The sequence below is a fragment of the Passer domesticus genome, chromosome 5 (assembly GCF_036417665.1).
Source record: "Passer domesticus isolate bPasDom1 chromosome 5, bPasDom1.hap1, whole genome shotgun sequence".
NCBI lineage: Eukaryota > Metazoa > Chordata > Aves > Passeriformes > Passeridae > Passer > Passer domesticus.
This window is the reverse complement of record NC_087478.1, coordinates 73835925-73853176: the sequence shown is the minus strand read 5'-3', so window position 1 is coordinate 73853176 and position 17252 is coordinate 73835925. Positions and strand designations below refer to the sequence as shown.

The window sequence follows — 17252 nt, the reverse complement described above, 5'->3', positions numbered from 1 at the left end:
GCTGATATTAATGAAAACCAGAACATCTGTTGTTAAACCTGGAGGATATTGAGATAAAACAGATTTTTCCAGTTCTGTGCAATTTCTTAAAAATAAACCTACCTTACTTGAAGATATTGATAAACACAATGCAGTGTTTTGGTTTTGGATATGCATTACAAATTAAACCATTCTCAGGCAAATAATTGGTCCCGATGATCAACAATAATTTCCAGAAATGAGTACCATAATGATAAAATGAAATTATGAAAATAAAGGTCTGAACAATGCTTAAAAATAATCGAAGGGATTGCAATAAATGACTGAGAGAAATTCTGAATTTCTTCAGTTATTATAATTTTTAAAATATATTTTAAGAATAATTTCAGCCAGTAAATGTGTGCTTAATATACTTCCTGTTTATGTAAGGGGAGAATAAAGTTTCTGTGCTAGGTTTTCAAAGGGCTGAGTTTGTCTGACTTTTGAGACAAGTAAGAAGTGAGTGTGTCATTAAAAAGCAAATTTCCATTGACTTGCTAGGCAGAGAATTTGCAATAAGTCTTGATAACTTCAGAGAAGCTCAGAAGGAAAACACCTATTGAGCTCATACGCAACGAAGAATGCAAAATGTTCTCCCTTATATTCAAACTTTATTACTGGAAAGGTGCTTTTTATACTTGAAGAGCCTTCTTGTTAGTGATAAGCAGAAGAGGAGATCCATTTCCATCTTTTTGAGCTAAAACCTAATTCCAGACAGTGTGTGATGCTGGCTTTTGTGAAAATACTTTGTGAAATACTTTTGTGAAATACTTTGTTTAAAAGAGTAAATAAAGAAAAAGAAATCAAACTGAGAAGATTCAGCAGAGGGAAAAATTCTGGGGTTTCATATGGAGTGTGATTACATCTGCCCCTTGGGAGTTCCACTACCTGCACAGAACCCCCGGTGGGAAAACTGCTGTGTTCAGCTGGGCTGCTGGGGAATTCCCTGAGTCCCTGGGACTTGGACTCACTGCTTATAAAGACACATTTCAACTCTGTGTCACTCTAACACGTTCTGTGGTCTTTTAAGATAGATTAGTCTTAGATATCCTATGCTGTTATTTTCTATAAATGTGGTGACAGTTGTCAACTGAGGAGAATTATTCAGGGCTTTATGGAATTCAGCCAGAAATGCAGTGGACATCTCCCATGCCAGAAGAAAGGGGATATTGTAGCTAAAAAAAGACTACAGAAATTGTTTAAAAATATCTCATATTTCGCATAATATTTTCATTAGAGAGTTCTCTCATGAATGGGGTCTAGTGGCACTTGCCATCCTGTTTATATCAAATTTGTCTGTCTTTACTTTCACATTTTTTTGAGAAATGATTATTTGTTAAATTAAAATAGCAGCTCTTTGAAGCGTGTTGCAACTCTTGTGACAATATTTTATCAGCTTTCAGCACAGTCCCGTTCTGTCACCACCAATTAAATTACCTTATCCTCTACCAATCACTGACAGAGCTGCTGCATCTTGCATTGCACAACAGAAACACAGTAGTATTTTTTAAGGAAGAATAAAATTTTTATTCATTTTCATGATGTTTTGTGTTTTTAACTGGTGCTGCACTACAGCACCAGTATTTACATTTTTAAATGTGGCCTCCAGTCCTTTAAATATCTTTACATATGTTTAATAAATCTGCAGACATCCAGTTGAGAAGGCTATATTACAGCAGGATTTGCTTTCCCTTTTTGCAAACACTTTTAGCCAAGAGCCTTACTGTAAGCAATGTTTGTGCCCCTCTGAAGAGGGGAGCTGCTCAGAACAAGAACGTGTCTTAATCATGATTTTTCTCATCTGGGTAAGCCAATTTGTGGGAGGTCTGACGTAGTGTAAAATACCAAGAAGTTTCAAACCAAGCTAAAACACAGCTCAAGATTTCTATCAAATTCAGTCCTAATGCTACAGCCTTTTAAAAATGTATTTACATTTTCATTTCTCACTAACAACAAAGAAGAGTGAGCTTGTTTTTGCCTCCTTGCCAGTTGGCTTGGAGAAGGGAACTGAGGGACTTCGAAAGGGGCAGCGTTTTTATGGTCTGGGTTTGTAGAGTTAGAGGAAACAATATTTGTGTCCAAATTAGAATCCCTCTGCTTCTCCCTCTCATTCTTTCAGCAACAACAGGGTTCTTACTGGGGAGGGAAAGTTTAGGCTTCTGTGGGATATTTGGTGGTGTTTTTCGGTTTTGGGTTTTTTTTAGGGGGGAAAGGGGGAGATTGCCTTTTTGTTCTTAACTGCAGCATATTGAATAGATTAAAGAGGGAGCTGTGGAATTACTGTAATTCAAAATAAAAAATTCAAATATGAGAATTGTGGGTTTAACATCGTTGGAGGGAAAGAGTGAGGGGTGGAAGAAAGTGAGGGGTGTTCTAGAAATAGGGAAAAGGCAACAAGAAAAAGATCTGGAGATGACTATCAGTAATGGGAAAGTCAGTCCCTGCCTCATATTTATGCACTTATCAAAGAATATTTCTTTTAATTTTGTTTAAATGTTAATATCATCAAGATGAAGAAGTAAATGGAGTGTATAAAAATGTCAAGAACCTTGAGTTATATTACTCTTAGATTATATTTTGAAAAGGTATATGTATATTTTTGTTATTTTCACTGTACCTTTAGAATTCTGAATATTTGTGTGTATGAATGCATTTGCTTTTTGTGGTCAATAGTAATGCATATTAAAAATAGATTAGTTGGCATAGCTTAGTGATTTGTAATTTTTAAAATTTAGTAGGTCTGTGTTTTTAAAATCACAGTTTAATTAAAAAAAAAACAAACAAAACACCAAAAACCAATTAAAACCCAACATAGCTTTTAGCTACCTCTAAGAAACTTAATGTGGCGTCAGTCATTGCTGACTCTCTGAATGTTCCATCTGATGTTTTTTGGCTTAACTGAGGAAAAAAATTGATTTTGACTTTGGTTTAGTGATTTTAGTGAGACTGCTTTGCTTTGAGAAAGAGATTAAGTTGAATTTATCATTTTTTTAAGAGAATGATTAGATTTACCACCTACCCCCCATCCTCAAACGTAACTTTTCTCCTCTGAAGTCACTAGTTTTGCGGTTAGTTCAGTACCATCAGTGTTTCACAGCAATTAAAATAGAGACATTAATAAATGTATGTTATAGTTTTCACCTGGGGTTGCTCTTTAGATGCCCAGGTTTATATCTAGCTCCAAATTATAAGGGGGTTTTGTGGGAGAGGTCAGGGTGTTTGTTTGTTTGTTTGTTTGTTTGTTTGTTTGTTTGTTTGTTTGTTTGTTACAAATCCTGTAGAATTGGAACGTCAGGCAATTTGATGATCTCAGGATGTTGTCATCATCTTTGCTAATCAAGCCCAAGTTCTTTAACACATTCTTGGGAATTAAATGCTGTCATCTTGATTTGTCCAGCTTATGTGTTGCCTGTAAAAGAGCAAAGCAAGGCTTTCTTTCTCCTCCCACGTGTGAATTTGACATCTATTTGTAAGTGGGGTTTTAGTCACCCCAGAGGTGGGAGGTGGTGAAGGAAATAACCCAAAACAGGCTCTCATGCTTCAACCAGCAAAACAATTGACTGGGTTCTGGGGACCCATGCCAAATGTACACATACAAATGCACGGTGTCTGGGAAGCAAGCAGGACCTGAGCTTCACCAGCTCAGCAAAAAGGAATGGGAGAGATGTCATTTGTAAAAACGAGCAGCTTCAGCCCACAGAGCTCAGGAGTGAAGAGAGAGTTGGCACTGTGACAGAGTTCTGCATCCACTCAGAGACTGGGGGAAGCCTCTGGTTGTTGGAAAGAGACAGGAAGGATGCTGGACGGATGGATCCAGGCACACAAGCCTCTTGGTCTTTGGTGCCGGGGTCGGCTGTTACTTGTCTCTGCCCCAGCACGGGAAAAGGTGGTTTTGGGCAGGCCACGCTCTCGAAGAAGGAGTCTGGACTCTTGCTTTTAGGTCTTCAGTTGAGTTTATTATTTCTTATCTACAAAGTTTTTCTGTCTGTCCAGCCGAGGTCAGATCAGCAAGACAGCCAAGGGCACTCTCTCCCGCCCACGGGGCGGTTGTCTCTTTTATAGTGAAAACTACATATTAGATATTTACCTTTAATTCCCAATACTTTCTGCCCTTGTTGGCAAGTGTACTTTCTCTATGAACCAATCCACACGTGCCAACATCATCCTGAACATGGATGCCTAGGAGAAGAAAGAAGAAGGACAGGGCATGCCCAAATTCCTCCATCTTGGGACTCCTGATCCATGCACAGAATTCTAGACCCCCCTGTATAATACATAAAACCCCCCTGTACAGTGCATTATAACTCAAGTTCTAGCAAGTGAATAACATCCCCTCACCATTCAGACCTGAAATTCTCTCATTTCCTCACCTTCAGGTGTCATTTCTTTAAAAGGATCAAAGTCAAGCCACCAGGTACTTTTGGCAACATTCCAGGGCCTCCGAACCCCCCAAGGGTTGTCTCGGTAGCTCTGGACATCCGGAGTGATGTACTGAGTTCCCACATTTGGGAGTGTCGTGGTGTAGGTGCTCTTGGCAGCCATTTCCAGGCACATGAACAAGGTGATTGGAAACAGCCAAAATGGATTTTCCAAAAGACAAATGATGCCTGACCAACGTGGTTGCCTTCTGTGATGAAACTGCAAGATTTTGGATGAGAGGATTGAGGTGTACACTGACTCAGGCTGGAGAAAAGATGCTTAGAGGACACCTAATAGCAGACAGTCAATACCTACAAAGTTGTCAGAAAAATGGAGCCAGGCACGTTCTGCAGAGGTGTGTAGCAGGAAATTGTGATAGATTGAAGCATGGGAAGTTGCAACTTTTTATAAGGGAAAAAAGTATTTTATGATGAAGATAAGCATTAGGATGTCTTAGCCAGTGATGTTGTGAAATCTCCATCTTCAGAGTTTTTCAAGATCTCACTGGACAAGGATCTGAACAATCTGGTTTGAATTCAGTGTTGATCTTTCTTTCAGCAGGAGGTTAAGCTAAATGACCTCCAGAGGTTCCTTCCAACCTGAATGATTGTGTGATTTTGTGATTTAATACTTTGGTCACAAAAGGAGAAAAATAAATAGCCTACTCCCAGTCACTAAAGTTATAAGTCCAGTCCAGGGGATATTCCCCAGGCTGAATTATTTGGAATATTTTACTCCAATCTGGCCTACCTCATTGCCAATTAAGGGCAGGGTCAGGAATGCCTGAACCAAAAATCTGATTAATGCAGTATTTGAAATGGTAAACTAGTCAAAGTATCAGTTACTGTAAACTTAAATAATTGTTATATGGAATATAACATTTTTGGTGGTTTTCAGTATATCTGCCATGTTAGAATAGGAGCTTGTACTATGAAACCTATCCATGTTAAGTGTGAGGTTTTACAGGAAGCAAAATAGAGTTGTTCAGCTGCATTACAAGTTCCCTAAGATATGCTGGAAGTGTAAAGGACTTCATATAAAATCTGTGTATCTGTGATTTGGATACCTTTTTCTAGACTGTGGGAGATGCTTCCTTCCAGCTGGAATTTTTCTGAGGTTAGGCAAAAATCCCTTTCTTGCAGAATTCATAGCAGTATCTTAAAATAAGCAAGCAGTAGTTAGTTTTCCTCTTTTCTTTATGTACTTCTTTGTTTTCTCTGGTAAAGGTGTAACTTCTCTCTCTTTGTAGTTTTTTTCCTCTTTCATGCTTAGATTACTTATGACTTTTTCAGGAAGAAAAACAAATAACCAACAAGTTAATCTTGAAGTTTACAGCTTGATGTCAACTTTACAGCAGTTCTCTGATGGAAGAAAATTTTGGGACTTCATTCTCAGATTATGTTTGCGTTCTGGTTTGGACAACATGGTCTAACTGACAAACATCTGAGCTAATCAAATCTGGTTGTTTCATATCCCTCTTTTCTCTGAAAGAGCACAGATAAGAGAAGTTTTTTCATGCAGATCTTCAGCTAAGAAAGAATTAAAAACGCTGTATTGTCATCTTCGGTGCCTGTATTTCTTGGTATTCGCTTTATCCAAAACTCTTTGGTTTGATGTTCAATTTTCCAAGCTGATGGTTATTTTATTTTTTTGATCCAAATTCTTCTCCGTTTTCTTATGAAAAAAATAACAGCAAGTTGATGCAAAGATGGTTACTTGTGTCTCTGGTTGTCCAGTGAATTCTCTGAGTTTTGTTCAACTTGCACATCATCACTTGTCTTCTGGAAACCAACAAACAAAATTGTGTTTGTAGCCTGGAATGAGCATGGCAGCAATTTGTGTTGAGGTTGCTTTGCTTGTACTTTAATGGGAAAAGAGCTGTTGATCAGCTAGTTTTCATATAGTATGTCTGATTTGGAATGCTTTTACTGTTCCAAAATATATTTACAAATCAGAAAAGGAGTTAACATTGAAAGAAGAGATAAGTACATCACCATTGTTTGCTCCCAGAGTTTTAATTAAAGAGGCAGACAAAGAAAATAGTTCACATACTGAAAATGAAAAGGAGATTCAAATGTAAAGATGTAACTTATCTTTCTATTGATTTTTGTGCTAAGTATGATTGTTTATTTTATAATGAAACTTGCTTTATATACTTCAAAACCAAGGAAGTATTTTCAAAAACAATTAAGTTTTTTTATTACATTGGAAAAAATTTCGAAGATATGGTAATCTTACAGCTCGACATAAAATTATTAGAGTATTTACGTATATTGATGCTATGAGTTCTTATTTTGTATCTTCTAGAAGTAAATCTTGGAAAGTTTTTATTCATGCTGAAGTGAAATTTATTCCTGCATGCTTTTGAAGCTACTTGACTGAGTGTCAAGTTTCTTTGCAGTCGTCTTAGGTTTTTAAACATCCATGAAAAGACTGAAGGTATCCTCTAGGAATGTGCTGTGAACACCATTATGTGTTACCAATACTACAACTCTATGAAAATTCAATATGCATTCTTTAAATTAGTTGTATTTCTAAAGCATATGTTAGTTACTTCTCAAAGGTTAACAGAGCTGCAGATGGAAATGTTACCAATTTTTGGTGCCTAAGGTATCTCTAGTTAAAGTTTTGTTGATATAAATTGTGGGTTTGATTATTATTAGTTTTGACATTTGACATTTCATATGATTGAAACTGGTAATAAAAGATTGTATCCAGAATAAATATTGGAAAAGAGCATGTGTACTGTAGTGAGCTGTATGCAGTGGGTCCTTTGGAAGGGCTCACCTGTGATAAATATGCAGCACTCCACTGTTGTTTGCTTTGTAAGATCTTTTTTAGTGCTTTCTGTGGAAAAGTTTTGAGAAAACCCAAGTAGCCTCAGAATTCACACCTAGTGTATTAGGACTTGGTGAAAGCAATTACAGAGTCAGCTAAATTGGCAAAGACTTTGGAGAGCATCAAGTCCAGCCTATGACCTAACACCAGCTTATCAACTAAACTGAGTGCCACATCCAGTCTCCCTTCAAACCCCTCCAGGGACAGTGATTCCACCGCCTCCCTGAGCAGCCCATTCCAGAGCCTGACTCTGCTCTTTTTGTATCATCCCTTCAGGTATCTATTCAGGTATATACATTGATAAGATCCCCCTGAGCTTTCTCCAGACTTGACAGTCTTAATTCTCTCCGTCTCTCTTTATGTGAAGGATGATCCAGACCCATCATCATCTTTGTGTTCCTTTGCTGGTGTCTCTCCACTATGCCCATGTGTTTTTCTCTACTGGGGAGCCTAGAGCTGGACACAGGAATGGCCTTAAGAGTGCTGAGTGGAGGGGTGGGACCACCTCTTGTGACCTGGGGGCAACGTTTAGCCTCATGCAGTCCAGGATTGTTGTCCTCATGTTCAGCTTTTGTCCCCTGGGACATTCTGCCACCTTTGGGGTGTGGCAGTTCAGCCAGTTTTCAATCCACCTCTCTTTCAGCTTCTCCTGACCACACTTAGGCAGCTTCTCCATGAGGATTTCAGAGAATTGTCAAAAGCCAGCAGTAACTAAAATACCCATGAGTTACGGATGCTTCTTCCAGCACAAATCCAAAACATATAAGTGAAAAACTTCTACTGACAAAAAACCCTACAGTGAAAAACTTCCCTCTGTCACAGGAAAAACTGGCACAATTACCTTCCCAAGTCCTGACTTGGGACTTCCTAGCCTGTATCTCCTTGTGGATTCTTGTCATTTCCTGAAGGCAGGGATGACATTTCCTACCTCCAGTTCTCAGACGCTTCTCCAGTCATTGTGGTAGCCCACAGCTATTGAGTGGAGCCTCACAATTATATCTGCCAGCTCCCTCAGCACTTGTGGGGTCATCCTGTCAGGCATCACGGAATTAATTATGTCCAACTTGCTGAAGTATTTCCTAACATGATCATCTTTGTCTAAGCTGCCCTTTTTTCCAGACCCTTGCAATGTGCAGGTCAGTCTCCTATCTATAGAAAGAAGGAAAACTCTCCTAGTGTAGTTTTTTCATACTTATCTATATGTATCATGAAGTCTACTACAGTAAAGAATTATATAAATACTGATATATTTTTAAATACATGCACCATGTGAAGTTGTTGTGTTGGGTGTTACAACTGGCTTCAGTATCAGTAGCCATTGATGGTAGCTGGCAACCCTTTCCAAATTAATATTTTGTTCTTTATGGACAATGGTGGAATTTAATTTGATCTGAAGACTGATGCTTTTGAGATAAGAGACATAAAAATATCCTAATGAAGCTCAGAATGCTTTTATGCTTACTGTGTTGTTCAATGGAAATGTTCTCTTCTTGTCAGCTTCCCTGGCATTGTGCTCCTGTTCACTCCTTCCTTGCTTCCTCTTGCTATCCTGTCCCACCATTTAGATTATGTGGGGAAGTAGGAAACTATCTAGGACATAAGTTGCCCTGCTACTTTTGTAACTTCATCCCAAAGAACTATCTGTGTAAGATTTTAAAAACCTCGAGGCAGCCAGGGAAGGCTTCCTGAGCCAAGTGTAGATGCTGTTTACCATATCATGCAGTTTTGGTAGTAAAAAGTGCTTTCATACTAACAACACTTTAGCTTCACCACTTCTTTTTATTGTTTAATGTCCTCTCCAGTGGAGGGTCTCTGTATGCACAGCCTGTAGGGAAGAAGAAAGAGCAGATATAAACTATAATTGTTCTTCACAAAATATTAATGTCTTAAATGTGACAGGGTAGAGACCCTTGTTCTATACCTTAAATACTCAGAGAGGGAACTGTAGTTATGTTGCAGTGTGGGGCATGTGCAGGCTCTTCCATACTATTTCCTTTGCATAGTTTTTCACATTTAATCAGTCATAATATTCCCAGCAGGCTGCTCTGTTCACACTCACTCAACTCTGGCTCAACTCATTTCTAACTCAGCAGGAAATGTCCTCACCACCACGATGTTAGGCAGTTGTTTGTGAAAGTTCATTTGCTACCTCACTTCATTTTTCACCTCAGAGTCTTCCATTGTTATGCTTCAGGTACAAATTATGTTTACTTGTATGAAATAAATCAGTGTCTCCTTGCTTCCTGTGGTGAGCTGAAGGTTGTGTATAATGTGGGGGTTTTGGTTATCTTGGGATATCTGAAATCTTTCACTCCTCCCTGTATTTTTCCTTATCTTTAGGTTCTTAGCTGTATCTTTCACTAGGATGTTGATGATAGAACAAAAGTGAAAATCCTTGCTTTGCTAGAGACCTGGAGATGCTCCCATGTCTTAGTTCTGTAGAGCTCACATTCTTATTTCACATGGACAGAAATAGCGACCAATCTCTATTTTATACACAATAGCACACTCTAGTGTGTATATTAATTAGCCATTATGGACTGACTCTCATCATGTTTACCTCAATTTCTCCTTTGCATTCAACACTGCTATTATTTTTTCTCTGTACTTGGGTGATTTGAAGGAAATATTTATATCTTCAAATAAAAACTTAGCGTTTCTTAACAGGATCGTTATGATGCTAAATGCTATTAGTAATTTTTTTAAATTATGCTCTTAAGGAAGAGTTGATTTCATGGAGACAAAAATTTCAGTGCAATGGACTCCACTATGAGGACTTTTAATGATGTAATTGTGTAATTGTGTAAAGCAAAGATGGATTTGAAATTTGTCTTCTACTTCAGCTACCTGCAGGGAGCTATAGTTTACCTTCTTGCATGAGAACAGAAATGAAGAGGGAAGAGAATGCATTAATTTCTGAGATACTGGCTCAGACTGAGGGTGCCACAGCCTTACAGAAGACAGGCAGTCAGCAGCAGCTCAGATACCTGCCTTGAACATATCCTGCAGGAATAGAAGAATATTTACAGGTGTTACAGGAATGCCTTGGTGTCGATGCTTCAAGTTGTGTTACCAGTTCACATTCAGGACATGGCCTTGAACAAATCACTGGTTCTAAAAACTTGAGGAATTCATTGTAAGGGGACAAGTGGCATTTTTTGCTCTGTGTTTTGCTTTGCCTGGTATTGTGAGTGAGAAGCACTGTGCTTTCTACCAAATGGGATATCTTACTTCCTCAGTCAAAACAATTGGGTTTTCTTAACCTGTATAGTATCAGAGTTTGAATGATTTGTGATATCAGTGATATATTACTGCATCACAGTGGGATTAAAATGATGTAACCACATGTTGTGTGTTGTTGTCTGAGGTAATATTTAATGTGCACAGCAAAATATTTCCATCTGTAGTTCTTCTACTTAGCAGCGGTTCTTGCTGAGCTTCACGAAAGCCCACAGTTTTATTGAAGAAAATGCAAATGTCTCAGTAGATTTCGGCTAGAGGTGAGAGGATTGTGTAGCTGTAGTTTCCTAGTTTTTGCTAAGAATGACTCTTTCACAAGAAAGGAATTGAGAGCAGAAATCTCTAGTTAAATACAGTTACAGTCTGATTAATTAATTTTTAATGGTCTTACATGCTTTGTTAGACACTAGGTTTTTCTTATTCCAAAGACACAGGTCTTAGGAAGCATAGAATTTTATTAATTAATTTCAACTTTATTATTACCCAAAAAGCAAAAAATTATATAGTGTAAGTTGTGTATGTTTTTGTCCTGTGATCACTGCAAAGTAACATTTGTGATTAATGTGTTTCTGCTTTCTGCACCAAGAAAATCCAATGATTTCAATCCAAGATGATTTAAAGCAACTACATCCTGCCATATGAGCTGATGCAAGAACAGACCCTGAAGCAAAGAACAAGGAGGGGGGGAATGTTTTTAATCTTCTTACTAATTGATGATTGGAAAAAGTGGTGCTGCTCATTGATAAGGGGGAAATGCTGGTGAAAATCCAATGAGGTCTTCACATTGCAGCCTTAGCAAACTATTAGATAAAGAAAAAAATGCTAGAATGTTTCTCTCCAGGTTCCTTTAACATAACTGTGAAGAAAATAAAAAGTGAACAATGCAGCTTTGTTTGAAAAACCTATATAGGATTTCTTTTGCAAGAAGAATTTCCCAGGAATCTTAAGAATAAAACAAATGATGAAAGAAGAGCCACATAAGTAGGAAAAGATGTGCATTTCTGAGAATAGTCAATTTGATACTACTTTATCTCAACATTTTTATTGATAGAGGCAGTAAATAACCTTTACCAAGAAGGTGATTTGGAAGTCCTGTCATCCACAGGTATACCAAAAAACAAAGAAAGTTCTGAAAAAATAAAAAGGAGAACCATTTAGAACCATCTGAGGTCTATAAAGTAAAGTTAAGAAGTAAAAATAAGTTTAGTGCTACTTGAATTTAGCATATAGGTAGATAGATAGATACATACACATATAATATTAATATACATTATATATATAATATCTAAAGGATCAAGCTGTGTGCATTTCTTCATGAAAGATACTAAAACAGGAAAATAATTGCCATTTATTTATTTATTTATTTATTTATTTATTCTCCTGAATTAAAATTGATATGTCATGTGCCTAATGTTTTCTGTATTTTTGTACAGGAAAAGCATAAACAGGAATTAGAAGACATGAGAAAAGCTGGACATGAAGCCTTAACTATTATTGTTGAAGAATTCAAGGTAAGTGAGTTGCCAAGCTAACAGAATTTCCAAATGGTGTTATTGTAGTTGTGAATAGGATGACTGCCTGCAGTGCACAATTATTAGTATTGCTTGTGCTGGTTGCTCGACCTCTCTCACTGTCTTTTCTGTTGCTTTCAATTTAGATTGTTTGGTCTGAAATTTTGCATGACATGTTTTCCCAGTCTGCACTTTGGAAAACTTCAGATAGAGTTGGTTAGCCATTTTCAGTAAGGAAACTTAAAACCAGAACAAACCAAACATTCTCAGTCAGTTGTGGTAAACTTTGGGTTGGATTGTTTATCACAAATCCACATTTTGGACCTCTTCAGTCTCCAGAGCTGCACTTGCAGGAAAGCAGCATCACAGAGCAGTTCAGCAGGTTTTTATCCACACAGCACTAAGGGAAAGAGTTCTGGATAAAGTAAAGCAGAATCTGTAGTTCTTCTTTCATGCTGTTTTAGTTCCTGTCAGCTTGTAAAAGAAAAGAACTGGATGTTACTATGGAGCATAAATCTGTGTCTTTTGTTCTGTTATGGAAACTATTGGGTAGGAAACTCGCAAAGGGCAAAAACTGAATCAAGTTAGGAGGAGAAGGTAAAGCTAAGAATTCTAATTAGACTTAAAACTGGTAATAGGAAATGGAAATTAAGGCTGGTTTTGAAAATGAAAAGGGAAACTTAAGACCTGGTAGGCAACTGTGAACTGACAAACAAATCTGACAATGTAGTTAGTGAAGGGGAATTTCAGTTTTTAACTGTTTGGTAGCAGTAATTTGTAACCAATCTGGCATGCAGGGCAGGAAGATGTAGTGGTGGGATTGACAGTGCTGGGTTAGGGGTTGGACTTGATGATTTTAGCAATAATTTCCAATATTAATGATTTTATGATAATAAGAAAGCCTTTTAATATCTTGCTAGTAACTGTTGATAGTTTTCTAACTAATATTGAAATTGCCTCTCTGTAGAAATATGTCTGTCTCCATCAATATGACTTATACTAATTTAATTCTGAACCTATACAGAAAAACATTTTAAAAGTTTCCATTCCTGAGAGAACTTAAACATGGCCACTGGTGGTGTCCCACTTCTCCAAGCCTCCCTCATTTCACTTCTGGGGCAGAATTTTGCTCCTCTTCCCTTAATTCTTTGAGGACTCCTTTGCCTTAGAAGTTCTCAGAAGGGAATTGTATTTGGAGTGTGCACCTTTGGATGTTCCACTGAACAACTTCAATGGCAGCATTTTTAGTTTCTATTTTGTTCTAGATGTAAAATGTCTGTCTGTACCTGTGTGGACTTACATTTGAAAAAGCTTGTGAGCTTTTGGTAATTGCTGCACTTACATTTCCTTCTTTTTAGTTCGGAAAATATAAGCAAATTGTGAAATCCAATGATTTTATGGTGTTGAATGAAAGTTTTGAATGTTTTCGAGGTGTAATTTTTCACCGTTTTAATTGATTTGTGTGAACTAAAGGAGAGCTCTGCATGGGTTATATTGGTCCTTTAAAGGAATAATTTCTTCCTGTGTAGTTGGGTAAAGGGATACATTTCTGTACCATAATAATTTTTGAAAGCTGTTTTACCCAGCAGCAGCCGGGTATATCTGACATGCTTTCTGCAAAGTAAGATTTATGTTTATCAGTGATTTGGCACAAAAGATTAAGGAGTTAATTGAACCCTGTGTTTCTAAACAATGTTTATATTTAGTGTATTATTTCTCATAGAATGTTTATATTCAAGTTACATAAAGTCACTCTTTAGTACCATGGAACCATGACATGAATATACCTCATACAAGCCTTCCTGTGTCCTCATGTGGTTAGTTGAACACTCTGATGAGAAATAATATCAGATATGCCAAGCTCTGATTAAATGTCTGCAATCAGCCCTGTTTGCAAACATGAAGTGACTTATTCATTAGGGTTTAAAAAAAACCCAGGCATGTTTTGGTTGTTTGCTTAATACCTTTCTTGTAATCCTTTGCCACGTTCTTTAAATAAAAAAGTAACACTGTATCATCAGTGGAGGTAAAATCTGTTCTATATTTTTGTTTGAGAAAATTTTCTCGTGGATTCTTTTAAAATGTTAATTCATTGTTAATATTTCAAAATGAAACAGGGCTAAGATTTATTTTTTCTTAAGTAAATGAGTCAAATGTGGTTTTGTAATTATAAAAGTAGTATCTTCCATTCTTGGGGCTTTTTAACTGCTCAGATCCTTAGCAGTTTATTCAATTTTTCAGACATGATGGCAATTAGATAACAAGATAAGGGTTCCTAATGTAGCATTTGTTTAGGAATGTGAATTAGTCCTTTCAGTGAAAGACAGAATCATGAGATTCATTAACTCTTTTAATTTACTCATGATTACCCAGACTTAATTTTGTGCTGAAATACATCTTCTTTAGATTCAGGCTGTTTCACTCTAATACATATTGTTTATATGCAGAAGTAACTTCCATTTTTAGTAGGTTTTTTGTAAATACTATCTAATTAATCCCCAAGTTACCCTGAGTGTGGAAATTCACCTAAACAAGTGTATGGGTCATTTAAAAAGGCATGGGAAGGAAAATCTTGTTTGCGATGAAAACAGGCTTATTTTGAATTCCTGGGGATTTAACAAAGTGAACTGATGAGGGTTATTCCAATCAGGGGATTGCTCAGGCCCTAATTAGGTTGTGCTGCAGTCAGGAGTGTTGGAATTCTGACTAATCCTCTCTGAAACCAGTCCATTATAATTCTGTGGTGCTGCTCCAAGCAGAGCCATAGCACAACTTATAATGCCCAAATTGGTTGTTTAAGGATAGTTTGTGAAAATATGAGCAGTTCATCCTTAGCTCCAGGAAATAATCCCCAGAATGCCTCAAACCCCAAATCCTGTAACTTTTATTTAACTTTTATTGAAACCTTGAGTGGAACAACAGTGGAAGAACAGCAGTGGAAGAAAGTAGTCTGACTTGTCTTTTCTGTATTCCTGGCATAGGTAAGTGTTATTGTTGGTGGATTTGTGAACATGCCTTCCTTTTGGTTTACAGAGGTGAAGAGAGTTGCTGTTTTGTAGCTTCTGTGTCCAATGCTGCCAAGCTGGTAACCAGAAAAACACAGTTTTCTTTCATTCAGAACTAAGTCCATTCCTTCCAGATGTCCTGCTGCAGACCTCTGTTGTTGTTGATGTATTTTCCTGTACTTCCAAATGGCTTACACTTCCTTCTAGTCCCTGTCCTGCATTTTGGGGACTTATTTGTTGTAAAAGGGACAGTATTTCTCCACATGGATCTTTCCCTACTGTGGTATCCCTGGGCAGACAGGTACTTAAATTTGAGGACAAACAATTCCTACTCCTGACTGGTCCTTCTTAATATGGCAGCAGTATTGAAAATGCAGCTTACACAAGAAGTAAAATATTGAACTACCTATCTTCAGGGACCTGGATATACCAAAGCCCTTAGAATTAAATTCGGTTGTCTTTGGAATGTTCACTTGTTGAATGTGTTTGGAAATCCATTAATAGAGACCATTACATGCTTTGTAGCACAAACCCTCAAAATCCTTGGCCATTGTTAAGCATCTCACATTCTAATCTTCCTTACAACAAATAAGCCATCCACAATACAGTCACGAAATTTGTATTAAAAACCACAGGAAAGCAAATTAAAAATTAACTCAGTGTTCTGTGTAGGCCAAGTTTCCCCTTCTCCTGTTTACCTAATTTTGTTTAATTTCTGTCTTTCATGTCATTGTTGTTTTAAACTTTTATCCCTGGTAATTAGCCACGGTAAAGAAAAGTAAATGTAGATCTTGGAAGTTTTGCTTGTGGGATCACATCACATCTTAAGATATTTACCACAAGCTACATAAGAATTTCTCCTGTGCTTGTTTAGTCAAGCTTTTGTTCTGAAATTGTCACAGCTCTGTAAATAGATGAGTTAATAGTTTTAATCTGTTTTATTTCTCATCCTATGAAATATCCTCTACTGTAAGCTTTAAAGAATATGAGGTTACATACAGGTGTATTTATTTGATGGGTTTTATTCTCTTAGATTATTTTATGCAAAAAGACAACCTGCATGAATCAGATGTGTGTTCTCTTTATAGAAATGAACTTCAAGGTGCAAAGTTCTTGCCAGCCCTTGCTGTACTAAGAGTTTTTTCCACCAGTTTTCAGAGGTGATGGGGTTTTTTCAGATTTTCAGAATGTAAGAACAGACAGATTTTCAAAGCATGGAATATGTGGGGGCCATCAGATTTTCTTTCAAAAATATGTGTGCCAATAATACACCTCTGAACTGAAAGGTTACCCTCTAATAAACAAAAGAAATTTTAAAGGATTTCATTACAAAAGAAGTTAATCTAGAATCAGGATATCTTTTTTTAGACATAGTTTATCCCAAGTGAGGGAAAGCTCTGAAATGTGGCCAGTTCTCAGCTCTTTTAAACATCAGCTTAGCTTATTAAGTTTCCAAGCTGACATCCTGGCTCAGAAAGGCCTGACACATGAATAAAAGGACAAATCCAAAATTGTTGCAAGGGCTTGTATTTCACTTCCAACTTCTGTGCTTGTTCATGTGCAAGTCAAACTAGAATTAAAGTGAGCCTAGAATATAAAACAACACTGTTTTTTCTCATGGAGAGCTGGTGGCTGGAAAATGAGAGATTCCTTGGGATTTTACAGTACAAGAGTACTTCTGTACAACAGTGATGCTACCAAGGAAGCCTCTCTAAAGAATTTCAATAACAACGAGGTGCAATCAAGTCTCATACTTTCAGAGATCTGGCTATCAAAAAAATTTTCTTGCTAATTAAAAGGCCTTTACATTTTGAAAGCAATTAAAAAATTGCAAGGAATCTTTCCCTCCCCTTCTAGTAAGGACCAATTTTGTATGTTCTTCTGACTATAGAATAATAAATAGAGGTTTAAATATTATAAAAACTGGAAGGTTAATAGACGATTAAGAGGGAGTTTGCAGTTTGTTTCTGGCAGGAGTCTGTGAGAACATTGTTTTGTGGAAAATAAATCTTTTGCCCTCACATACCAGTGAAACTGAGCTATCTGGATAAACCCAGTATAGTATTCAAACTGTAAGTTGTTCATCCTTACTGGTATGGATCAACACTGTTTCAACCACAAGCAGTTGAATATGCTTGTGGATATTCAACAAATATCCACAAATATTCAAGAAATAAAAAAATTCAATTTTTTTATATCACTGCAAAAAATATATTATCCC

At 37.0% G+C, this 17252-nt stretch overlaps 1 protein-coding gene across 4 annotated transcripts in view; it reads left to right on the top strand.

The window, feature by feature from the left end:
• The window catches only part of CCDC91 (coiled-coil domain containing 91), a 115617-nt gene that overhangs the window by 41618 nt on the left and 56747 nt on the right, over window positions 1–17252 (top strand). For all 4 annotated transcript variants that reach the window (XM_064421073.1, XM_064421074.1, XM_064421072.1 and 1 more), the window contains one exon: window positions 11949–12026. In XM_064421073.1, the coding sequence (XP_064277143.1) occupies window positions 11949–12026 (78 nt within the window). The remainder of the gene's footprint in view (window positions 1–11948; window positions 12027–17252) is intronic.